This window comes from Rhopalosiphum padi, chromosome 3 (genome assembly GCF_020882245.1).
Source record: "Rhopalosiphum padi isolate XX-2018 chromosome 3, ASM2088224v1, whole genome shotgun sequence".
Classification (NCBI taxonomy): Eukaryota; Metazoa; Arthropoda; class Insecta; order Hemiptera; family Aphididae; genus Rhopalosiphum; species Rhopalosiphum padi.
Genome location: NC_083599.1, coordinates 61,576,064 through 61,602,752, shown reverse-complemented (window position 1 = coordinate 61,602,752; position 26,689 = coordinate 61,576,064). Strand labels below are relative to the sequence as shown.

The 26,689-nt window shown below is 30.3% G+C and overlaps 4 protein-coding genes across 4 annotated transcripts; 3 read left to right on the top strand and 1 right to left on the bottom strand.

Moving 5' to 3' along the window:
* Positions 1-1,436: 1,436 nt before the first annotated feature.
* On the bottom strand, positions 1,437-2,218 carry LOC132924023 (zinc finger MYM-type protein 1-like). The gene is made up of 2 exons (XM_060988079.1): positions 1,839-2,218; positions 1,437-1,749 (listed from the first exon to the last, which is right to left on the bottom strand). Exons 1-2 carry the CDS (start codon positions 2,216-2,218, stop codon positions 1,437-1,439), a joined length of 693 nt encoding a protein of 230 aa, XP_060844062.1.
* Positions 2,219-4,755: 2,537 nt separating this feature from the next.
* On the top strand, positions 4,756-7,629 carry LOC132925292 (uncharacterized). The gene is made up of 8 exons (XM_060989699.1): positions 4,756-4,873; positions 5,275-5,370; positions 5,431-5,511; positions 5,575-5,643; positions 5,788-6,063; positions 6,250-6,488; positions 6,541-6,700; positions 7,520-7,629. Exons 1-8 carry the CDS (start codon positions 4,756-4,758, stop codon positions 7,627-7,629), a joined length of 1,149 nt encoding a protein of 382 aa, XP_060845682.1.
* A 3,313-nt stretch (positions 7,630-10,942) lies between these two features.
* LOC132925291 (general transcription factor II-I repeat domain-containing protein 2A-like) lies at positions 10,943-12,583 on the top strand. Its single transcript, XM_060989698.1, has 2 exons — positions 10,943-10,967; positions 12,117-12,583. The coding sequence occupies exons 1-2, from the start codon at positions 10,943-10,945 to the stop codon at positions 12,581-12,583; spliced, it is 492 nt and encodes a 163-aa protein (XP_060845681.1).
* A 4,037-nt stretch (positions 12,584-16,620) lies between these two features.
* On the top strand, positions 16,621-18,218 carry LOC132925290 (zinc finger MYM-type protein 1-like). The gene is made up of 2 exons (XM_060989697.1): positions 16,621-17,476; positions 17,935-18,218. Exons 1-2 carry the CDS (start codon positions 16,621-16,623, stop codon positions 18,216-18,218), a joined length of 1,140 nt encoding a protein of 379 aa, XP_060845680.1.
* The last annotated feature ends 8,471 nt before the right edge of the window (positions 18,219-26,689 follow it).

Here is a 26,689-nt window from a genome sequence, read left to right as displayed (position 1 = left end):
TATATCACACAACATCCACGGGTTAATTAATTTGTATGATGATTATCAAAATTATGGTATGCTAGATAATATTAGTTGTTTTAAGTTTGAAAATTACATGAGCCATTTAAAAAAATGGTTCGTAAAAGTGATAAACCTCTTCAGCAGGTTGTTAGAAGGTATGAAGAGCGTTCTAAATATATTCTACCCACAGACTCTTCTACACATTTAAAAGAAACAGTTCAATTCAAACAGTTACATAACAAAGGGCCTTTAATCACACATACTTCTTCTCCTCAATATAAAATTGTTGTGTTAGACAAAATTAAAATTAATGTGGACTCTAATGCTGACTCTTTTGTTGGAGTGAAATTAAATGGAATTTTAAGTATTGTTAGAGTTGTAAATGTATGCTATTCTCAGGAGTTGAAAAAAAATGTTTTATTAGGTAAAAAAATTGAAAGAATGGACAACTTTTTTACCAAACCTATAAAGAGTGAAAAATTAGGAATTTTCAAAGTAAATCATTTTTCTAAACAACTTAGTGTTTGGAATATTGACGATGTAATTACCAAATACATGATTTTAAAAGCTCATGATTTAAATTGCATGATAGCTTATCCAATTATTCATTTTAATAATTAAGTTTTACTTATAATTTTAATTTTATACCTATCAATAGTTTAGTCTATAATATTATGTACATATTTTACCCAACAAAATTTTTATTACCTATTTTAATTTTTAATATACTTACAATGCTTAACAAAACATTTTTAATTGGATAGGTATAGGTACTATTTTTTTTCCAATAAACACCTAAAGAAGAGGCTTTGAGTTTGATTTCTTATCCTCAAATTCTTAAATACCTATCTATATACCTATTATTATATTTTATATTGTTCTTTACACATAAATACACTACCCGTTACACTGTAACAATATTATTACACTGACAGTTTTAATTATAAAATGATTCTACCCGCTTCACAGCATAAATATGTGGTCAATAGTTCACTTTGATGCTGATAACTCTGTTGAACCAATTCCAACACATTGGTTAAATAAAAATAAATCCAAATGTGCTTGGCCAAACAATGACTCAACAGCTGATAGATTAAGGAATAATAGAGCAAAGCCAAATGAATTTGATTTTTCATATTTCAGCTGCCGTGTTCTGGCTAATAATATAAGTAAGTATTTTGATGTGTCCTATTATGTAAAATAATAAATATCATTAATATAATCAGGGGCGAACGCAGGAAAAAATTTCGGGGGGGTTTTGAAGTAGGTACTTATTCATAAATATCATATTATTCATACTGTGTTACACTTTTCTATATTTTATTTTAGTCACTAAATTACATAATAAAAATACATACTACATATTAAATAATATTATAGATAATAACTAATAATTATAATAATAACTAATTATTAAAATTTGTCAATTTAAATTATAAAACGAGATCTATGCGTCTTGGTTTTTTGGACATTATATCAATGACTTCATCACAAGTTACTTCCACGTCTCTGTATAAGTTTAATAGCATCAATCCATTTAATCGCTCATCACCAGTCCTGTTGCGCAGATATGTTTTTAATCTTCGAAGACAAGAAAAAGACTGTTCACTTGTTGCCACAGAAACGGGTAGAGTTGCACCAATCTGCAAAAATGTGTGTATTGATGGATACAATGCAGAATTACAATTGATGAGAGTCTCAATAAATGTTCTAGGCCGTTTATCCTTTGACATATTTAAACAATGTCTGAAACAACAATGCATTTTAATCATTTTATGTTTTAATATAGATCACAAAAAATATTTTTATGTATAAGAAATTTAATATTTTGTTACCTGTGCCACATGGTCATCTCAGCTATAAAATCATCAGTAGATCCCTTGATGTCATTTGGCCATTCTTTTGCAAAAGTATTCACTGTTTCACTGATTTCTTTTGTATTCAGCTCAGAACACTTAGTTGGAAGAATATTTTGAATTTTTGACAATAGTTCCCGGTGTTCAAGAAATCTTATTTTTAACTCCATTAATAAGTGGTCCAAAAAAGGATGAAAAATGGACCGACGAAAATATTCCTCTGGACCGCCTTCATAATTGTCTCTGTTCTTTTGTATTCCAATATTCCGCGGGGGTGCTAAATTAATATCCATTTTGTCCGCCATTTCTTTTGCTGCTGCATACAAACTTTTGAATTTCAACTCCGAATCACAACGCATCTCATTGATTTCATCATATACGTTATTTGCATAATCAATGCATAAGCTAAGATCACAATCTTCCTTTTGTAAAAACACACTGAGATTTTTCATTATGCTGAAAATCGGCTTTACTACTGTTAAAGCCATAATAAATTGAGGGGTTTTTATCGATGCAAGCAGGGCATGAGGTTTGACTCCGATGGTTTTAAAATTATTTTCATCCAGGTACTCTAATGATAAGCAGATATGTTCATATACATCGTTGAACAAACTGAGTGAGTTCAAATGCTCAACCCATCTCGTTTCGCAGAATTTAAGAAGACGTGTTTGCTTCGCACTTGGGCAAGACTCTTGAATTTTTTGTTTTAAAACTAGACCTGCCTTATTGGATAGACGAAAGAAATTTACAACCTCTTTAATTGTGCCTATGCAATTTCGGATGGACGATATTCTGCACGCATGTGTAATAGCCAAATTAAAATTATGATTAGCACAGTGGACGTAAATAGCTTCCGGATATAGTTCTCGAACTTTGGCAGCACATCCGCTGAATTTTCCGCTCATTGCACGCGCCCCATCATAGCCTAAACAGTTTTATAAAGAAAATATAACATAAACTATTATATATATAAAGTTAGAATCTAATAAATATTAACACATACCTTGCCCTCTCATATTGGCCAGGTTTATGCCAATGTTCTCCATCGTGGTCAGCAACGTATTTGCAAGCCCCTTTCCGGTAACGACCTCAACAGGGATAAAGCACAAAAAGTCTTCTCGAATTTTGTATTCATCCATTTTATCGACAAATCGAGCGCATATTGAAAACTGTTCAATGCCACTCACATCCGTACTTTCGTCAGCAATGACAGAAAAATATCTAGATTTGTTTACACGTTGCACAATATTCGTCGTTATTTGTTTCCCTGCTGCATCAATTATTTCATTTTGAATACGAAAGCTTAAATACGTTGAATTTGCAGCCGCAGTATTTAAATGATTGGCCAAAGCTTGATCGCCGTTGTCTAAGGCATAATACGAAGTAACGCTCTGAAATTCCCGTCGTTTTCTACCGGCATTTTCAATGATAAAGAGCCCTGATCTCGATGACCTCTTAATGGTAATCCTTGCCTGCCACACAGCAAAACGGCTCGGACGATCGGAATTAACTTATGTCTGTTTTCGAGTTGTTGTATTTTTCGCCCTTTGTCAATTTCGCTGATCACGTCACTCTTCCGTTTTTCGTAAATCAACTTAAAATTTTGTCCATCCTCCATGGCGTCAAGGTGATATATTTTTTTTTGGTGTTCTCTAAATTTTTCAAGTGCTTTCTTCCAATCTTGAAACGTAGTCTGAACCAATAAATTTGTGTTCTGATGAGCCCCTTTACCAACAGAATTTGATCCAAATGAAACACAATAACGGCAATAAGCTCCGTCTTCTGCAGCAGAATACACCAACCACACAAATGAGCGTAACCAAGAATGTTGAAATTTCAAATTTCGTTTGCCAGAAGTAGGAAACTTGAAGTCTACATCAGGTATCCAATTATGCACAAGAACTTCATATTTTTCAATGTCATTCAATTGCTTACGACAAAAATTTGCAATATCATTCGGAAAAATCTATAAATAAAATATATAACAAATAACAATAATATAATATTATTATTGCAAAAAGTCAAAAACTCACATATTACGATCTGCGTCAAATTGCGACATCAATCTTTTTATTGGTGGACTGCCTACGGACGATTCATCTGAATCTACATCAATCGAAACATTCGAAACTGAGGTAGTATTTTTATTGTCTGATTTAAAATACTTTAAAATTGAACTCATTTTTAATTTTTAATATACTTTTAATATTTGCGTTTAATATTACGTCTTTAATATAGCAATACAGGCTATAATACGAAACACGAGTATACAACTACAGTCGACAATCAATACTTTAGTGAATAGCGGTACAGCGAGAATGCGAGATAATATGTCGTGTTCGACGTCCGTTGACGGTGTGGTATATTATTGAATATTATATTGATTATTGAACAATGATACAATTTCTGAAACAATCTAGAATCTAGATAAGACGGGTCATTGCGAATTTCCGGTAGACGGCAATTACACTCGTCGTCTGTCAACATTACGTACATCATCGGATTGGCGGCCTTCGATGTCGATCAGTTATTAATAAGTTATAACATACTGTCATACTCACTTCGAAACTGCATTATCATACATTTTATTGCTGATTTTTCTGTATCCATTAATTTACAAACCACGGGAGAAGGGAAACTTTTTAATAACTAATAAGTTATTTGAATTTTTTTGAGATATTATTAGTAATACATTTGTAGGTCAGATAATTTATTTTTTGTACCTACTATTTCGGGGGGTGTTTAAACCCCTAAACCCCCCCCCCCCCCCCCCTGCGTTCGCCCCTGAATATAATGGATTTTATTATTAGTGTTTATATTGATATATAATTCTAATTGTTATATGTTTAAAAATTTAGGTTCCTTAGCTGACGCTGTAAAAAAAGTAAGATTAGCCATGTATACTTCGGATTTATCAGATATAGAAGATAAGAAAACTAAAACAAATAACCATACAAGTGAAAAAAAAAGAAAAGATATTAGTTTATCATCTAAAAGCTCATCTGAACAACTAAGTAAACTTTTTACTGTAACTATGTACCTAATAGAAATTCTTTTAGTTTTTAAAGATGATCTGTATTTAACTAAAATTAACTATAAGTTAAATTTAAAACTATCTTAAAATAAAATTAATAAGCTACTTTTACTTAAAATTAATTATTATTTTCAGTTAAAAAAAATTAAATTTTAGCTTAATGTTCAATTATGATCTCCATTTAATATTGATTATAGTGAAAAAAAATCTAAAATATCTTAATTTCAATCTTATTATATTATACGCAGTAGCTATTTAATTAAATATAATTTTCTTAAAATGTATGTACAATTCTTCAAACACTAAATTAATTTAAATATATTTTGGGTGCTTAATCACATTCCTTTATAGTTTATCAAACATATTTATTTATTTGCATAGATTTCAAAAAAGTAAAAAAAGATAATGCACTGAAATTAGTAGATGTCACAAATAGTAACTTGTCATATTATGATACAGACGAAAGCTCAGAAAAATGTAAGACTTTTTAATTAATACATTATAATATAATAATGTATAAATTTAATTATTTTTTAGCTTTATTTGATGATAGTGATAATGACAAAAATTATGAATTACCAACAGCTGAGTGTTCTAAAAAAAGTATACTTAACTATGGTAAGATTAAGATTAAAGCTCTGTTAAAACTGACATTAATTATATTGAAATATGTATGTTTAGATTCTGAAAACGATGAACAAAATGATGATACTTTGACTGCAGTTAATTCTGCAACTTTAAACCAACAGGGTATATGTATAGGTATTATATTATATTTATTTAAACTAGTATCATGTTAATATTTCCAGTTACATATTTTTTGTTAGATGAACATAAAAAAAGTTCAACATTGAATATTACGCCTATCTCCAAAAAATATACTACACCGAACAGGGTTGTTTTTCAGAAAGGTATACAAATTTAAGATACCTATTTATTACTATTATAATAAAACTAATAATACTATTCTATACCTACCTAATCTATATGGTTTTTCAATTAATTCTTTGTCTTCCAATGCAGTTAAAGATACACAAAATGTTACACCTTCAACAAGTAATCACCAATATGAAGCAGATATTCAAAATAATCAAGTTGCATACTTAACCAATGATGCAACAAATACACCAAGTGTATCTCCTTTAGTGAACAGCAATGAACAACATTTAAGTAAGCAAAATATTTTTTATACTATTTCTATAATTTAGTATCTAGGTATAGTTTATACCTACTTATATTTAATTAATATACAATTAGTAATACACTAATTTAATATAGTACTTTATAAATTATAATCTTATTGTAGTTTTGAATTATTCTAGGCACTTATGTTTTAATAATGGCTTGATTTTAAAGATTTTCAGAAACTTATTTTGAAATATTTAACTTCCTTAAAAGTTGAAGTTTCTAATATTTCGGATACTCAACAAGAGATTATTAAGTTGGTTAATAATATCCAAAACAAAACTCAAGTAGACGATTCATGGGCAAATGAAATAGATTATTTTGTTTCTAGTTGGCCAATATCTGACCATGATGGTCTCAACGATATGGAAAATAAAATTAAAAGTGATTCCAATTTTCGAAAACAAGTTGTACGGTTTTATTTATAAATCGTTTTTTATTTTTATTTGTTATTATTTATAGGTAAATGAACTCGCAAGGATTGGAGGAAAGTCGTTACAAAATATGATATATAAAATCTTAAAAAAAGTTTTTGATGATCATATTTTACTTGGATTCACATATTATGGGTTAAGAAATAAAGATAATTTTTCTTTGATGGCAATAAATAAAGTAATAATTGGTAAGTTTTATATTAGTGAATTTTTATATTATGTTAATTTTGAATTATAGTGAATTTTATATTATGTTAATTTTGAATTATAGTGAATTTTATATTATGTTAATTTTGAATTATAGTGAATATATTTATTTATATTACATCTTGTTCAGAAAAATAATTATAATATGTCACTTAAAAATTTCCAAACAATTAAAAACATGAAGAATAATTTTTTTTTAATATTTCAGAACAGTAAATAGTTGATGAAAACAAAAATGTTAAGATATATTTTTTTAACTAATTTATACCACAATATTCATTCCTTCTTGTTATAATAATGCAAATACATATTATACAATAGTATATTAGTATAACTATACTAATTTATTAATTAATATATAGTTTTAAAATATTATTCATATACTGTCTTCGCTCAGAATCTTTTCATCATACTATAATGTATCATTGAATTTACCTATTATACATTATACATTACACATTACACACCTGCACAATGATGTGATGTCCAACTAAGTAGTTATAAACTTGCCTACCTTTATTATTTTAAAATTTTTGAATTTATTCTATCAAATTTAATAATTTTATCTTAATATTTATTAACATTTTAATTTAATTTTTTCCTAATTAATTAAAAAAGTACCTCAAAACCTAATATACCTCAATAAATAATAAAAATATATATGTACCCTATATGTTTATATTATATTTATTTTTATTAATAACACTCAGAAAATAACTATTTTAATAATGTTTAATGTATTTTTACTTGATTAGAAATGAATGTATTAAATTAAGTTTAGAATTGTTATATATTTATAGAAGCAGTTTTGAAATCAAAATTCAAAAATCATTCCAATGATGATATCATAACAACTATTAGCAAGTGGTTAACTGGAGCAAAAGGAAGACTATTAAAAAAAGACAATTAATAATATTTCAATATTTTAATAATTTCATATTTCTATTATAATAATATTATATCGAGTGTAATATATATATATATAATAATAATAATAATAATAAGATAAATATAATTTGAAAATAATAAACTTTATTGCATTCTATCATTGTATTTATAATATGTAATGAATCACATTTGTATATATTTTTTATTTATTTTACACCAAATAATACAATAGTTTCATTATTAAAATTTTACAACAAAATATTTTATACTCTTAAGAGTGTACATTAAAAATAAGGTATAGGGACTTTACATAAAAGGGGTGGGAATCATTGAACATACAACTCACGGTTTTTCTTGCGGTGCACTTCTTCGTGGTAGCTATGACTTGTAGAAGTCTGATACAGCGTGTTCCGTCACTGAATGGTGGCAATTTCTCACTTTGTAGTTATGTAGGAGGGACGGCCAATGATGGTCGTGGATAGACTGTAGCACTTCCGTGTATGCCGGTGGTGTGAATACCGGCCGGCTTGTGCAGTCTATAATGTAGCTGTTCAAGTTGTAGTGAATCGTGTCCGTGTATAACGGTGGTTTAATACCGTCCGGCTCACAATCCCACTACAATTAGCAAGGAGCAAAAGGGGGTATCGAACCAAGGTTGCTGGCTCCTATTTGTGCTATCTGTAGCCCAGATTTCCTTAGCAGTATGATGATTTCAAATTCACGAAATTAATCATTTTCTTCGATGCATATCATTATTTGATTGTGTGAATCCTATAGATTTCAATCAGTTGAATTTAACTAGATAAATAATTTAGTTCTACATTCCCGGGTTTAAAGGGGAAATCTGGTTTTCCAGTCAGGCGGCGTATGTTTCCAACGTATTTACTCTTCCGCGCTATCTATGTTGTGATTTGGAAATGTTATACGTGCGATTAGTAGTTTGCGTCGATGGTACACAAGAGCGCGCGTCGGTAGCGTTATATATATTGGTGTGTGACGAGCCAAGAGAGTTTGCCACTTGCCTTGGACACTCTGTTTGTCTCGTTATAAATACTATACTATACCTATATATAATACTATGCATTACTACTAAATTAGTATATATTTAATATGATAATTATCATTTATTTATGAATATACTACAAATGACCAACAAAGATACTGTTTAGATATCGGATTGATATATAAAAATATGTAATTGAGATATTTATGAGATATCAATGATTTATCAAATAAATATGTAAATGAGTTATTATAGATATCTAAGGGATATTATTATATTATTAATAACATATCAAATAGATATAACCTATTTGACATATTTTAGATATTGATTTTTGGTTCATAAGAAATCACATGGATATTTCATAGATATTTAAAAATTTTCTATGGAGCTATTTCAGATATCAAACATATATGTAAATTAAAATTACAATATTGTTTAGATAACTGTTAGATAAACTATTGCTATCTGGGAAAGCAAGGTTTCTAAAACACACTTTAAATATTCCCTATTTTCAGAAATTTCTTGATTATATTGTGTATTAACTTTATTGATTATACCATTGATTTTATAATATACAGATTTTTTTTTTTTTTCGTATGGCGTATGTAGTTCGGGAGTAAGCCCGGCGCCTGATTGGCAGAATTTTTAATGGGACACCCGTAGGTTTCTGCCATGCCCCGGGGTGGGGGGATGGCAGCACTTGTTCTCCGGACACCGTGACTTACCCGGAGAAAAATGCCGCCCAGTGGCCGAGGATCGAACCGGATCCAGCTGCTCCGCAGCCGACGAATTAGACCGCTCGGCCACCCCGTCCCCAATATACAGATAAAGCCATGCCGTAGAAAATAGTGGCAACCGATTCCGTGCTGTCAGCCGCTGCAGAGCGCTGTTGTCGTTGCTGTCAGCTCGGTGGGGAACTTACCTTGCCATAGTATTGGTTTTGAATGGCGGGGCGCGGGCGCCGGCGACGGCATTGTTATTCAATATTCACGATATTTATAAATAAATTATTATAAATTTAACGGCACAGTACAATATTGAATATTATAATAATATAATGCCTATTATTGTCTATAATAATATGACAACTGTATAAAGTTGAACAGTTTACGAATGGACATTCGTAGTATAAGGTCTCAAACAGAATAATATTATATTGTTTCCGTGTACCATCCATTTTTATTATTTTTAATTTGTGGTTTATATTGTTTTTAATAATGCCTGGCAATAAATGCCAGTATTTTAATTGCTTTAAAAATACAATCAAGTATCCTGGGCTAAGCATGTTTCGGTTTCCAAAAGATAGAATAATATCTGAAACCTGGGCAATAAATTCTGGTAAATAATATACTTACAAGTTACTATTTATTATGTATTATACATTTTAAAATATTAAACTAGGTACTAACTTGAGTAATTATTACCAATTATATAATAGGAAATGTTAGTTTACTATCACTGGATGTGGAAAAGCTATACAGTAGATACATTTGCCAAGAACATTTTAGCCCGGATGATTTTATTTATATGTACGATAAAAAAAAGAAATTAAAACCAAAGGCAGTTCCATTCAAATTTAATTCTTTAGATGAAAATCAACCGTCTACGTCATCTGGTACGAATTAATTATTTTATTATATAAGACTGGGTTCCAGTGAGTCATATTTAAATTTTTGATAACGTTTAAATTATTTTTAGTTATATAAGTATGTACTATGAATATAAAATTTTAGATTCTGAACGGAGTGATGAATGTATTGATTTTACAATGATGTGTGTTTTTTTTGTTTTTGTTTTTGTGCCTGTGTACAGCATAACTAGTCGAAATAATGCTTCAATTTCAAACTTTGGGGGTGGTTTCCGATGGCAAAGTGGATATCCTTGGTGCATTATAGAGGTGAAAAATAAACATTTTCCAACAGTTTTCAAAAAAATCGAGAAAAACAAAAAAAAAGTGACAGAAAAACGGGAATTTTTACGCAAAACCAGTTTTCGACAAAATTTAATTTTTTATTTTGCTATAACTCAAAAACTAATCGACGTAAACACTTGAAATTTTCACCAAATGTTTATATTAGCGTTCTCCATACACAGTTAAATTTTCAAAGAATTTTGACTTTTTTTGATCTATTTATAGACAATTGAAATTTTCAATTTTTCTAAGTATTTTTTTTTTAAATAACGATAAAAATTTTTTGGCCGGCCAGAAAATCTTGAAAATTTAATACAAGGTTTCTTATGAGCTGTTCTTAAAGTGATAAAAAAAAATCCGAAATCGTTAGTCACAATTTTTTTTTATAAGTGCTTAAAGTTCGAATTTATACGAAATATGTCACAATTGCGAAAATTTGCAAGTAATTTTGTGGTTGAAAAATCGTAAAATTTTTTCTTTTATAACTAAGTTTTGAAAATTTGGTACAAGGTTCTCCATAAATTTTTCTTCAAATATCTGTAAAAAAAACTCTACCGGGGTTTGAAATTTAAATTTTTTTAAATTTTTAAATTTTTAAATTTTAAGCCATTCTATGTCATCAGCTATACGCACATGTGCAGAGACTGGTCAACTTTGCAGTAAAACTGCAGTTGATACTGCAGATTTCGTAGAATTTATGAACAATTTATTCGACTGTTTAAATAGTAGGTCACTTTATAGTAATAATCCATATAACTCTGCTCTAACGCATACGGGAATAGTCAAAACTTTTTTAATAAATGCTTCAACATATTTTATAAACTTGAAAAAAATCAAAAACGGAAAAATTTCACAACCACCATGCTTTAAAGGATTTACGCAAACTATTAATGCTATTTTACAATTTTTTGAAGAAGAAAAATGTAATGACATTTTTTTTTTTAATTACAAATCGACTCAATCAAGATATGCTTGAAAATTTATTTAGTATTTTTCGGCAAAAAGGAGGCTATAATAAAAATCCAACTTCGAGGACAATAAGGACTTCTATTAGAAGTAGCTGTATTTTTTCCTTGTGTGCTTCGACAGCAACTAACTGTGAACCTTTACAAGACACAAATGATTTATATCAATCGATGTAAATAAAATATCTACTAACACAGAAACTATAGAAACTTATTCTGATGACGAATCAAGTATTTCTTCGAGTTCATCTGCCGATAACAAGTTTAAATGTGTAGATAAAATTCAAACAGACATCGTCACGGTCACCCTAGAACAGTGGTCGGCAACCGGCGGCCCGCGGGCCGCATCCGGCCCGCGAGTCTATTAAATACGGCCCGCTTTAAATTCTATAACAACGAAATTTAATTGAATATCATATAAAAAAAAATCATGTTGTATAAATATAGTTGAACGTTTCTATCAGTCATATTTTATAATAGTGGATATACCTTGACACTTTGACAGTTACCGATAAGATAGAGTAGATACGACGAGTGTATTTGGGTTATAATCTTAATTTTCGATTGTGCTCAGTAACATTGCGTTTTTCATTTTCCGAATTGTAAAAAACTTTTTGAATCGTCAGAAATTTCATTATCAAGAGTTAAATTTGTTGAAGCTATTTCGATACTTCAACAAGAATTTAATAATCGATTTCAAGATTTCAAACGACATTCTCAATATTTTCAACTACTCGCCAATCCGTTTAATATTGATGTTGAAGATATACCTGTTGAGCTTCAAATGGAAATAATAGATTTGCAGCCACAAGATATCTTAAAAGACTCATTCAAAGCATCGCCTTTACTTTTTTTCGCTGAACTTCCTGCATCATTTTCAAAAATTAAAAATATAGCTGCGAAATACTTCAGTATGTTTGGATCCAATTACGTATGTGAACAGGCATTTTCTCATATGAAAAAAATTAAAAACCCATACCGTTCACGCTTAACTGATGATCATCTCCACCATGTACTTAGAGCCAGCACAAGTAATTTTAATGTGGAAATTGAAAACATAATAAACAATATCCAACAACAAAAATCACATTAAGCCTATAAAGCAGTTGTAATTTCCATACTTTTATATTATAATAATATTATTAAAAACTGTAATTTTTATGTTCTATTAATCTAATATTTTAAAGTTTTAAACAGTTATTTTTTTTCTTAGTAAATAATTTGGAATATAAAATTTTAATTTTTGTCTGGCCCGCGAACTCTTTTTAATTTATGAATGTGGCCCGGGAGTCTAAAAAGGTTGCCGACCACTGCCCTAGAAGATTGTTCAGTTACTTATTTTGCTGGATATCTTATATACAAATGTTATAAACAATTTAATTGCCACCATTGTCAAAATAATTTACAAACTAATAAAAATTTAAATGATAAAAACCAACTGCTTTTAATAAATAAAAATTATTCTTCTTATCAAAATGATATCGCCCTAAAGGCACCATCAATTGATTTTAATAAAATAATTAATCACGTTTTGGACATTTTTGAAAAAAATTTTGATAAAATTCAACACCAGAAAAAAATACGATTCAAATTAACATTAAAAATAAAAAATGATATCTTAGTAAATAAATGGATAAATGAGTTTGAATCTTGTATGGAACATAAATTATATATTATAGACTTATTGTTAATTTGTAAGATATTTAAAAAAACTCGAACGCATTCCACAACGTCTCAATTAGCCAAAATAAGTAAATTAAAGATTTTAAATCATATATAAATTTTTTTATTTTTTTATTAATTTTAATTTTTATGATTTTTTATTACAACAATATTTTAACATTTGTACTAAGGTATAATTAATTATGTTCATTTATACTTGTTTTTATCATTAATTTAAATTATGGTTATAATTATTATATAATATTATAAAACAATGATAATTTGTTAAACTGTTTATTTATTGTTCAAATTCCATCCTAGTTATTCTTTTTTTCCTGTAAAACGTAGTTTCTTACTTCCAGGAATACGGCTTACTGAAGGGGTTCACAATTAAAACACCTATTATAAAAATTGTAAGAAGAATTTTATCTAGAATCGTATAGAGTCCGATTTTCGATATTTTTTAAATCCAATATTTAAATGTATTTTGAAATATCAAAAATAAGACTCAATACTATTCTAGATAAAATTAATATTTATAATAATTATTAATATTTTTATTGTTAACTACTTCAGTAAGCGAAGGTACGAAACAATATTTTTATGCTCTATGGGCATATGGCCTATATGGCATATTTTATTCACTAATCACTATGATGCACTCGATATTACATTATTACGACGAGCTGTCGACTGCCGTGCGCCCGTACCCGCATGTTCGTGTTCACCATGACGCGACGCCACAGTCAATAAATAGTAAAAATAGATTCTGATTTCATAGAAAATATTATTGTATACAAATTACAAATACGACACCGAACAGCTAACGATACCTACCGACAACTAAAATAAACAATATTTTGGTCACCGAAAACTCCTATGCTATGGCTTATCTGTATATTATAAAATCAATGATTATACTACCAGATTGTTTAGCTTCGTTATATCTAGCTATTTTTGTACTAGATTCTTTATGTGGTACTGATTGTTCATGCTTTGAAAGAGATTTAAAACAAGCCTTTGACCACTGACGAAAACCTTCGCTAATAAATGTTATATCTGATTTATTAGATGGGAAGGCACGACAATAAAAACAATATTCTGAATCTTTACTAGGACTGTATTCTAACCAAGGAAAAGATATGAACCATTCTGATCGAAACTTTCTACCTCCACGTTTTGGAAAATCATAATTTTTAGGTTGATACGGACCAAAACCGTTCGATAACAAATACTATGCATTTGCCTTACCATGACAAGGATTACGATTTGTATCAATAATAGGTTTACTTAATGTTAACTTGTTGGGAGTTTCTACTTGTAAAGTATCCAAAGATTTGTCTAAAAAAAAAAAAAATCATAAAACAAATTAAAAATATTTTAATTTTATTACATCTTTTATTTACCTTCCATTGACATTGTGTTTTTTGAAATTGTATTAGAAGCAGTAGTAAGTTTATTTTCCTAAAAATTAAATAAGTTTATTAAAGTTATTAGTTTAATTATTATATATAATATATATATAATTATATAAATATAGTGAATTAGTTATAACTTAGTAGTCACACTGAGACATATGAAGTTCGATATTTGAACTCATAGATGACACTGATAAAACCCAGAGACGCTTAATGCCCAATCTTGTGAAGTTACTGTATGCGACGTCGCAAAATAATGGTCTATGTTACATCACATTGTAACGTTTATAGGCAATCCCGCAAGATGTATATGGGACTACTCATTTTTATCACATTGACTACGCGTAGAGTACACATGCACGATTATCTAGGAAAATCTTATGGGATATATTAATTATATCATGGGCAGTAGGGATCCTGCTACCCCTACTTAATGATACATACGCCTAACACCTATCGGGACACCTACTGAGATGTTGTTAATGATATAGTATAGTGCATTTAAGGCTTAAGCTCTTTTAGTAATCATATTATGTTTCGTGATGTTATGCCAGTATGTTATACTATTAAATATTTATTGCAAAATAATAATTATATTTATTCTCAGTGGCGAAGCCAGGGGGAGGGTCAGAGGGGCCATGGCTCCCCATGGGCCGTGTTTTTTTATTATTGTTTTTATATCAGTACGTCCATAGAGTATAAAAAAAGTAGAAATGTTATTCATTATCACGATTTAAGATAGTCTCCTCAAATGCCAAATGGTGTTTATTATCTATAGCTGCGCTATGGTACCTAGTTCAGTTACAAACGTGAGTGTATCACCACTTACCAACACGATACGCGTATCAATGTTACCAATTGTTTTGTCTAGGCGATCAGCAGTGAATTTTATATAATATTTTATTGTATTAGATGTTCCTTGCGGTAACCGACCGCGCTCGCGTTTCCCTAGCAACCACATGCCGCCGGCTTATCACATTCACACTGCCAGCTTATCACGCCGCCGGCACGTTATGGCTAGCTAGTTCTCTAATCTCTTGTATAGTTTTGTTCTTACGACTTCGACAAAATTAGTCGCTGGCAACAAAAGCATTGATAACATATTTACAAAAAGATTGACAATTGACATATTTTGACAAATACTAACTACAAGGCACTTTTACAACAACGACACAGCGTTACAGGCGTCTTAAACATGACAGAAAAAAATCAAGTATTTTCCATTTTCAATTGCTCAAAAAAACAGAAACTTAATGATGTAAGTTCAACTATCTATATTATTGTAAAATGTATTATAAATTTTTGTAATATGTATTAACCGTATTGTATATGTATAATGTATTATATATTGTATTGGTTCACAAAAGGCTACCAAGAATGAGAATGATAACATTTCATCTTGTTCAAATACAATATGCAAGGAAAACGTTTCATCTAGAATTGAACATAAATAAATATAGTAAAAGAAGATAATAGTTTGGTATGTAAAACTTTATGATTTAAAAAAATGTCAACTATGCTACTTATTTATTTGAGATACTTATAACAGTGTTTTATAATAAATATTATATTATAAATGATAATAATGCTTAATTATTAACTTTATAGAATTCTGAATCACTTGCTTCTCATACACAACAGAATTTGTATGATATTGCCAATTTTGTAGTTGACCATGCTTTAAAACCTTCTGAAATTGCCAATTGCTTAAAATTTGCTTGGTGTCCTTCACCTGATTATGCTTTTCCACAAAAAATTGAAGGGTCAGGAAAGAATCAACGCAATAGAAAGTTTAAGTACAATTACTTAGAATTGTATCCGTGGCTTGCTTATAGTGAAATAAAAAACGGTGCATTTTGTAAATGGTGTATTTTATTTGCTTTTTCTGGCGGAGGCATTGGGAAACAGGTACCTATTATTTAAATTAGTAAATGTATTTAATTTATTTATAATTAAATATAAACATGCCTATTCCATGTATTACTAGACTATTGATATAAATCAATACTAATTTTTTTTTACAAAATTGGGTAAACTAGTCACATAACCAATGGTAAAATATAAAGATGCTTTGCCCGATCTTCTAGAACATAGTAAAAAAGATAACCATATTTTATCTGGTAAGAGAGTATATGACTTTTTAGCTTATTATGAAAGCGGAGGCAAAATAGGCATAGATGTAGTTCTAAGTGATCATATGTCACAGATAGTTGAACATAATCGTAAAAGACTCATACCAATAATCAAAACAATTTTATTTTGTGCTCAAAACAATTTGGCTTTACGTGGTCATAGAGAATTAGGATCATTGAGTGAATGTGATGTACGAAAAGAGTGTCTATCCGGTAAACAAGGACTCTTACGTGCCTTATTATCTTTTCGTATCGAGTTCGGCGATAAAGACCTTGAGTCTCATTTCGACACAGCTGCTAAAAATTGTACTATGATTAGCCCTACAATTCAGAATGAGATCATGGAAACAATAGGTGACATCACAAAAGACAAAATTGTTAATAGAATTAAAGCTTCTAAATACTACTCCATATTATGTGATGAAACCACTAATATAAGTACTAAAGAGCAAATGACTATATGCATTCGCTATGTTGATACATCCAGTTCAATTATTAGAGAAGATTTTATTGGTTTTGTGGAAATGGTTTCAACTACTGGAATTTCAATAAAAGAAACACTAAAGAATAAAGTGGAAAAAGTTGGCTTATATTTTGATGATCTTAGAGGCCAAGGTTACGACGGGGGATCCAATATATCTGGTAAATATAATGGGGTTCAAGCACTTATATTAGATGAACAACCTTTGGCTTTCTATACCCACTGTTTTAGTCATTCTTTAAACCTCTGTCTCTCAAAGGCATGCGAGGTATCATCAATCAAAAATATGAACGGTATAATTGGTACAGTTGCTACATTTTTTTATTATTCAGCGAAACGTATGGATAAATTAAAACATTTTATTGATGCAGGTAATTCTAATAAAAGTGTTAATAATACAAAAAAAACAAAATTGAAAAAACTCTGTGAAACACGATGGGTTGATCGACACGATTCACTTATAACATTTAAAGAACTGTACATGTATATAGAAATATGATTCAAATCCTGAAACGTCAACCAAAGCGTCGTTACATGTGAGTGCTATAACTAAGAGTGATTTTCTTGTCTCTGGAAGTAGCTGTTACTTGCTTTTCATACACAATACAATTAAGTCAAGTACTACAAAGTAAACAGCAGGACCTATCTAAAGCTTTAAATGATGTAATGATTGTTAGAGAAGCTTAAGAAGCCGTTCGAGAAGATGCTGATAAATCCTTTAAGGAAATAATGAAAAATGTTACCACAATAGCTTCTAAACTTGAAATTGAAAGACGCATACCTCGAATTTGTGGAAGACAAACTGCCCGAAACAACGTTCATGCCAAAGATGCAGAGGAATATTATAAAATAGTTATATTTATACCATTTCTTGATAATTTAATCTTGCAGTTGCATTCAAGATTTGATAAGAGACTAGAAACAATTATACCAATAGAAGGATTCATACCATCTAATTTGTCACATTATGATGACCAAGCAATTTTACCTGCTGCTTCTATTTACGAGGATGACTTTTTAGCCAGATGTATTTAGTATTATATGTGGTCACATAATAAGTATACAAATAATTTCAATTATTTTTTATAATAAAAACAGTACAAATTAAATTTTCTTGTTGCCCCCCCCCCCCTTTTAGAAATCCTGGCTTCGCCACTGTTTATTCTTTTACATTGAGGTCTTACATAGTTCACCAATTAACATTAAGTATATTATAAAATTAATATACAATTTGTTTAATTTAATAGAAATTATAATTTACATTAATTGTTAACCATGGGTGTGTATAATAATAGTATATAGGTATGTCCAATGTAAATGGTATTTACTATTCACTACTTATCTAATATTACACCTTAAAAATATATTTTAAATAAAATAACCAATTATTTTTTAACTTCAAAATAAGAAAATATATTATTAAACGATCGGTAGAAACACAAATATATAACTTATATTTAAAACAATAATTATACCTAAACATTTTAGTTAAAAATAACGTGTAGAATTATAAATAACATGAAATTAAAATTCTACTATACAATTTAGAGAAAATAATTCTAATGTATAAATGATAAATGTAAGCATAATAATAAAATAAAGTAAACAAAAACTAGGTAATGTAATAAAATATTCAAATCTATATTTACAAGAATAATATGATAGATTATGCGACTAGGTATACCTATCGGCTATTCTGTGGTACCTACTCAAGTCTAAAATCTAATAATACAAAAAAAATACTTTAATCATTTGATAAAAACCATATTAAATATTAATTGATATACCTAGCTACTATATCAACAAAAGCAAATAAAAACAAATTTGAAACATTAATTATATAGAATGCAGTAATGCTAATACTATTGACTTATGATCATTTATTGGAAATGAGAAACACTTATATTCTATAGAATCTACATCAATTAAAATTAAAGGAGGCCTTGGAATAATTTCGTGAGTATAAAATATTTTTATAGTATCAAACGAAATGGGATTTTGAAACACTGTAGATGTATTATACTTCATAACTTTAATTTTAATGTTACCATTTAAGAATTTAATTATATTGATAACTTTTACTATACCATGATATTTTGTGCAAATTAAATTATCTTTTGAATTTCTTATATATATTGTAAAATTTTCTAAAATAATTTCTTTATAAAGTGTTTCATTAATTGAATTATTTACTGAAGGATCATAATCTATTTCATTTTTGAGTATAGGATATTTTTTTATAGTAGAAGTTGACATAGTATTGATTTGTTCTATTACTCGATTATACGTATCCTGAAGAGGATATCTAGATTTTTTGCAACTATGTTTTACAAACTGTAAATAATTTTCATACTTAAATGCAGAAAAAGCATCCAAATTTCCATGCAGTAACACAAAATCAGTTATATGAATTAGGCCATGTACATTGTAACCTACATATTCTTTACCGTAGAGTTCTGAATATTCATTTACAAATTGTCTTAATAACATTTTAGCAACATTATTATAAGTATATGCAGTTTTAGAGGAAATTAACAATCTTATGGCACAACTTAAAAGCATAAAATGTTTATAAAAAGAGTTTTTTATCCGTCCTTTTAAGACAATTGGTCCTGTATAAATGAGAAATGTTCTAAATTCGCTAGCTTTCCAGTACTCAAATTCTTCTAAAGTTCTTGGTAAACGATTAAATTCAACAGGAAAAAATGATTTTATTTTAATTAATTCATTAGAAATAGTGTCAGGATCCCAAAGCGCACTGTTTTTTTTACATTTTACCCAAAATGCCAATAATCTTTTCATAACACCCAAACAAATATTGTGCATGTATTCTAACACAACAGAAGAAGTAATATCAATGGGCAAATATTCAAGTAAAACTTTTGCTGCCTTCTTTATATACGGTGCAGCATCCGTGACAAATAATATAACTTATTCCCGGTATATTTTATCAGGCCAAAGAAGTAAAAGAGAATCTTTAAATAACTTACATATGTTTTGATGATTGGTTTCACAAACAATTTTATTGTCTTTAAAACTAACTTCATATGAAGAACCTCTTCCTAATTTAGTTAGTTCTGTATCATCTATTATTGGGACTTTAGGAAAGCGATTTAACCGTATTGTACCTGCTAATTTTATTCCTAAATGGTGAAGTGAGTTAAATAAATTATAAGAACTAAAGAAATTATCAAAAAATAAAAGATGTTTATCTTTTTTAAGGCTTTCAACTAATTTTAACACTACTGATGCGCCTAAACCATATTTTTTTTAAGAAAATTAGGGTCAATTTCAGTTGATGTCCCTTGATATAGAAGAATATCATAGACCATTCCTTTAGAAGAACATAATAAAAAGTTTAAAAATTTCTTTGTTTGTTAACAATGCCTTGTTTGAAAAATGTCAAAACCTCAATAAAAGTTCGAATCTATTTCTAGACATAATCGTACTAGTTACGTGATTCTTATACCTAGTTTTAACACTCCAATAATTTTTTAACTGGGCAATGGCATCAACCCCATCCATATAAGTAAGCCCAAAAATAATTTAATTTCATCTGAGTCAGTAGGGGTCCACTTTGAATACCTGCTGGCTTTAGTTATTCTCCATCCATTTAGCATTTGATCAGCATTTCGGTTTGTTTCTACTACCATTAAATCAATTATTTCATTAGTAATGAACAAGTTGAAATAATCCCAAACCGTTGCATTAGGCAAAATATCGATTTTTAACCCAGGATTGCCATTAAAAACAATATTTTTTTGGTTTTTGCAAGTTACGTCACACCATTCTTGTACGGAAGGAATAGGTTGTTGAGCAAATATGGATTCGTCTAAATTTTCGGCATTACTATTTTCTATAAATTAAAATTAATACTTGTTATAGTATTTATTTATTTTATTTTTTACATTAAAATATTTTTTTATTTTTATAGTAGTGCATCACATAGTGTGTACTGTTTTTGGAATATTTGCGTTCAAATAAAATGGACATGACTTTAGTATCGGTTCCCCAAAACATATTACGTTATTAACTTATTTGTTAATATTTCAATATTACATATTAATATATTATTATAATTTATAACATATTACGATTTTCAAACTTTATAAATGTTGCTCGATTTAAATTAATAGGTAATTTTACTCACCATTAGACGAATTTTCGGATTCTTCAGGTACGTAGTGTCCATCCACATCTGAGTCGTCGTCGAAATCACTTAAACTATTATTGTCATCGTCACTCTCTTCTAGTAACTGTCTTACAACATTTTCATCCGAGAGTTTAATTCTCTTTGGACGAGTATTTATTTTAAAAATTGTATTTCAGAAATATGACAAAAATGTAATTTATGGCTGACACGAATCACGATTGTTACTAAACATAAACATTTTATTAAGACAGCCGGCTGCCAAGTGGCGTATGGCGATAACAAAAATTACCATAGCGCCCCGTTTGGCCGCCGGCGGTCTTATTTATTTTATACTTTATTAATAATATACACTATAAACCGAACAATTGAATTCCGGAAACATATTTTTAGACCAAATATTTCCCGAGATAATGCTAAAGTAAGGCCGCCGGCGGCCGCATGGCACTTAACGTGTTAATAGTTAAAATGTGGCTTGGTGTGGTGCGATCGAACACTCAACTGCGGAAACGCTCTGAATGTATGTATCGGCCGGTGTTGCTAGCTCCCGGATGTGTGACCACCCGGGATTTAAGTGACAAATCCTTGCCACACATACATACAAACGTGTTTCAACCTACCGTTCCTCCCCCCTACAAATGAATAAAAACCATCCAATCGCCTGTGTTTCCGCGGATTAATTAAAAAAAAAAAAAAATAGTTAAAATGGAATTTATCAGATTAGTTCCCATTCTCTTTCTTAATTTCGTTTTAATTATATTCATTTAACTAAATAAACGTTCGATCCATATTACAAATTAATACATTTTGTCTGCAGTCAGGTATAATGAACCGTTTGGCTATTGAGTTTACAAGGTTAATTAAATCATTTAACAATTTTGATAGATCAGCTGTGTTTGATTCAAACGATTCAAACTTTTTAACCACTTCAAGTACTGGGTGAAAAAATTTGAAACAAGCGAGATTTCTATCATCTACAAACATATTATGTAAAATATCTGCAGCATTACATTTCTCTTTTAGCTTTGCAATGTCAAAAAGAGTTTTCAACTCTAACCACTGATTTAAAATTATATTTACAACTGTTTCAATAGAAAGCCAGCTTATACAATATTTAATGGTTCATGACCTTCATTTATGGCTTTAAACATATTTTTATATTGCACTTGCCTCAGACTTGAGAGGGAAAACCAATTATAAGTTTCACGGATCTTATATTCTATGTTTCTTTGCTAAGTTTCGCTAGCTGCAGCTGATACAGCTAATTGTAGAGATAAAAATATTATTATAACATCAATTGAATAATATGTTGGATGATTTATAAACATATTATTCATTTTGATTTTTAGTAGCAACAATTTAACATGTACCTACATATTTTGTATTTTATCAATGTTAAATATAAGTTTGTATTACCTTTTTCAATTTTATGTTTTAGTATTCTCCCACTAATTTTTATAAATAAGACCAAACTTATTCTCCTCAATAATCAATATGTGTGAGCTTGAATGCTTGATGCCTTGATCAAAGACTGATTTTTTATTACAATCAACATAATAAAAAATATGGCAATATAGAATAATTTAGTTATTTTTAATTAATAATCATTATAATGGAAGAGGTAAAGAATTATTGCTTATTAACTATAATATATATTGTGTATTAAAATATAATTACTAAGTAGTAAGTTCAAAAAATAATTTACTATTTTCAAGTTATGACAGTTATTTATGTAGTTGCAGTTGTGCGTTTTGTTTTATCAAAACTTGGTAATAGCACTCAGTTTTTTTCATGGAATAATTAGAAATTTTATCGTTTTTTCCTATAACGCAGAATAGTCAATGCGAACTCTATCGACTGGGGTCCAAACTAATATATTTTCGGGTCCAGAGCACTGCCGAATAACGTACAGGCGTGGGCTATCTATTTGTATTTAATCAATGGTATTACTGAATAACAGAATTAAAAATGAAAAGTAAAAACTATACACTTAACACAATAAAAAGTAAATAAATAGTACCTTCTACAGATAAATAAAATATACCCCTGTCCTTTGAAATATAAATATCACTGGAAATTTCAAAATTAATAATCCATATACCTAGGTATAGGGTTACCATACGTCCGGATTTCGTCCGGACAGTCCGGATTTCAAACACATGTCCGGATTGGCGTCCGGATTTGAAAAATGTCCGGATTTTACAAAGGTAATCGTTTAACGTGGTTAAATTGATATAAAAGTTATATCAGGTGGCAGATTTTTGGGTTCACTCTGTATAAATTTTTTTTTTTTTTTTTTAAACTGCCTATGGCATCTTTATTTAAACGACCGAAAGTCTTTATAAATACAATACATAAAGGGTAGTATACGATAATATTATGAGTAAGTGACAATGATTACTTATATATTATGCGTTAACATGTTTGGGGTTGTACCTCCGGTGAGATAGTCCCTTACCTTAGCCTACGTTATTTAAACTAGGTCATATGGCTTTAAGCGTTTGAGTCGCCTGATGTTTTGCGAGTTGTCAAGAAGTTGTTTTGCACTTGCATTGGGATGCAGCTCGAGTTTTTTCGCATGTTTGTTGGCAAACTTTTTGATTTCATCTTGGATGGATGATATATTCAAGTCTCGATGGATGATTTCATTCCTGTCGTACCGGTATGCTGCAACAATGGTACGAAGGGCGATATTCTGACAGCGTTGGATGACTTCGATGTTGGATTTGCTGGCACAACCCCACAGTTGTGTGCCATAAGTCCATATCGGTTTGATAATAGCTATATATAAAAGCCGTTTGCTCGTCAGGTCTAGTGTGGAACGTCTTCCAACTAACCAGTATAGTTTGCGCATTTTTTCTTGAATTTGAAGTTTTTTTTGACGGACGTGATGCTTCCAGTTAAGGCGAGAATCAAGGTGCATACCCAGATATTTCACTGAGTCTTTTGGTGGAATTGACGTATCATCCAGCAAAATTCGGAGATTTTCAGTTTTACGTAGTGTATAATTAACGTGCATTGACTTATCTTTATTAATCTTGATTTTCCATTTCCTTGTCCAATTAGAGATGTGATTGATTGAGGCCTGTACGTTTTCGGTCGCAGTCTGTTGATTACTGCTTGTTGCTAAAATTGCAGTGTCGTCAGCAAACATAGCTGTCATTGAGTTACCATTGGTTGGGATGTCAGCTGTGTAGAGTAGATAAAGGATTGGTCCCAGTACACTACCTTGTGGAACTCCTGCTAGTGTGTTTTTCCAACTTGTGATCGCTTCTTCGTGTACAACTCTAAATTGTCTTTCGGTCAAATAAGATTCTAAGAGTGCACACCATGTGTGTGGTAGTTGCTCTCGTAGTTTTATAAGTAGTCCTTTGTGCCAAACCTTATCAAAGGCTTGGGCTACATCTAGAAACACTCCGCAGCAGTATTTTTTTTCCTCAAAAGCCTTGCTTATTACATTGGTGACTCGATGAACTTGTTCAATAGTAGAATGTTTGTTCCTAAATCCAAACTGATGGTCTGGTATAAGGTGTCTTGCTTCTATAAGAGGTTTTAAGCGTTTAAGAAGTAGTTTTTCAAAGAGCTTTGACATGCTTGGGAGAAGCGATATTGGTCTGTACGAGGTAGCTTGTTCTGGTGGCTTACCTGGTTTTAGTAGCATGATAACTTGCGCCTTTTTCCATTGCATAGGGAAACTTTCGAGTCGTAAGATTGCGTTGTAAATATGTGTCAAAAGGATAATAGTCTTCTTTGGTAACTCTTTAAGTATGCGTGGGCTGATCTCATCGAAACAGGTGCCTTTTTTGGGTTGATGTTGTTATCGATTTCATGGGCGACTTCTAGAAGTGTGAAAAACCATATTTTTTCTCTTATTTCGTTGAGTGGTAGGCATTGTATTACATCGAGTTCGGATGCGATATCATTTGGTTGAAATACATTCTCAAGGTATTGGGCGTATACTTCAGCTTTGTCTTGCTCACTGCGTGCCCAAGTACCATCTATTTTTCGAATAGGTGGCACGTGGGTATGAGGTCTTTTAATGCGTCTTGTGGCTTTCCATAATGAGTAATCGGTATCATCCGTTGCAGATAGGCCACTCAAGTACGATTTAAATGTTTCGTTTTTCATTTCGTTAATTTTGTCACGTAATATTTTACTAATACGGTTCCAATTAGTTTTATCCTCTGGATGTCGAGTTCTATGCCAGGTTCTTCTCGCCTTACGCTTTTGTTGAACTAGTTCTCTAATTTCAAGCGGGTAGGTGATCTCTCGGTTATTTCCTCCTGGAATTATTGGTGTTGCCACTTTTATTGCTTCCGTGATATCCTTAGTTATTTTTTGTACTACCACTTCAATGTCTGATGGTGTTTTTAACTTCACTGAAAGCGTGGTGGTTTCTTCGAGGGTAGTCCTAAAGAGGTCCCAATCTGTTCTTTTGTTTGTGAGAAAGATTTTCCGTTCTTTCATAATGACATTTGAACTTAGTGAAAGTAACACAGGCATATGGTCGGACGATAATTCTATTAGTCCCTCAACTTCAACGTAGTTAGGTGAAATATTTTTAACCACGAAAAAATCTAGTAGGTCAGTTATCTTATTCGGGTCGGTTGGCCAGTAAGTTGGTTTTCTGGTGGAGATAGTTCCAGCGTTGATAGTATTAATTGTCTTGAACAGGGCACGTCCTTTCTGAGTGATTAGTCTTGATCCCCAGTGAGTGTGTTTTACATTGTAGTCTCCCTCCACCAACAATGAATCTATTTCCTAGCTTGCGGAAGAAGTCAGTGAATTTAGTTTCATCTGCACCTCCCTGTGGTGGGCAGTAGATAGCCGTAACCGTAAGGTCATTGTTTCCATCATTGACCCTAACGGTTGTGGCTTGCAAATATAATTGCAAGTGTTCTTCCAACTCGAAATGTTTAATGGATTCTTTTATAAATATCGCTGTACCTCCACGAGCTTTACCGCTAGGATGGAGAGTGGTATAGATATTATAATTTCTGATTTTTAGAACAGTCCAAGGTGTAAAATGTATTTCTGATACTAGAGCAATATCAATGTTTTCATTGTGCAAGAAGTCTTCGAGTTCTTGTTTGCGCTGAACAAGCCCATTGGCGTTCCATGCTATGATTCGCAATATGCGATTCATTACTTTTTCTTTTGACTTTTGTTGTTAGACTTAGATTGATTACTTTCTAATCTATCCAGTCTAGATGTGACTTTTTCTAGCGATTTTGTTATATTAGTAAGTGCAGATAAAATATCTAATAACGAGGGGTCGTTTACGTTGGACTGTTGTTGCTGATTGGACGTTTGAGGCGTTGTATTAATATTAGGAGAGCTTGTCATCTGTGCATAA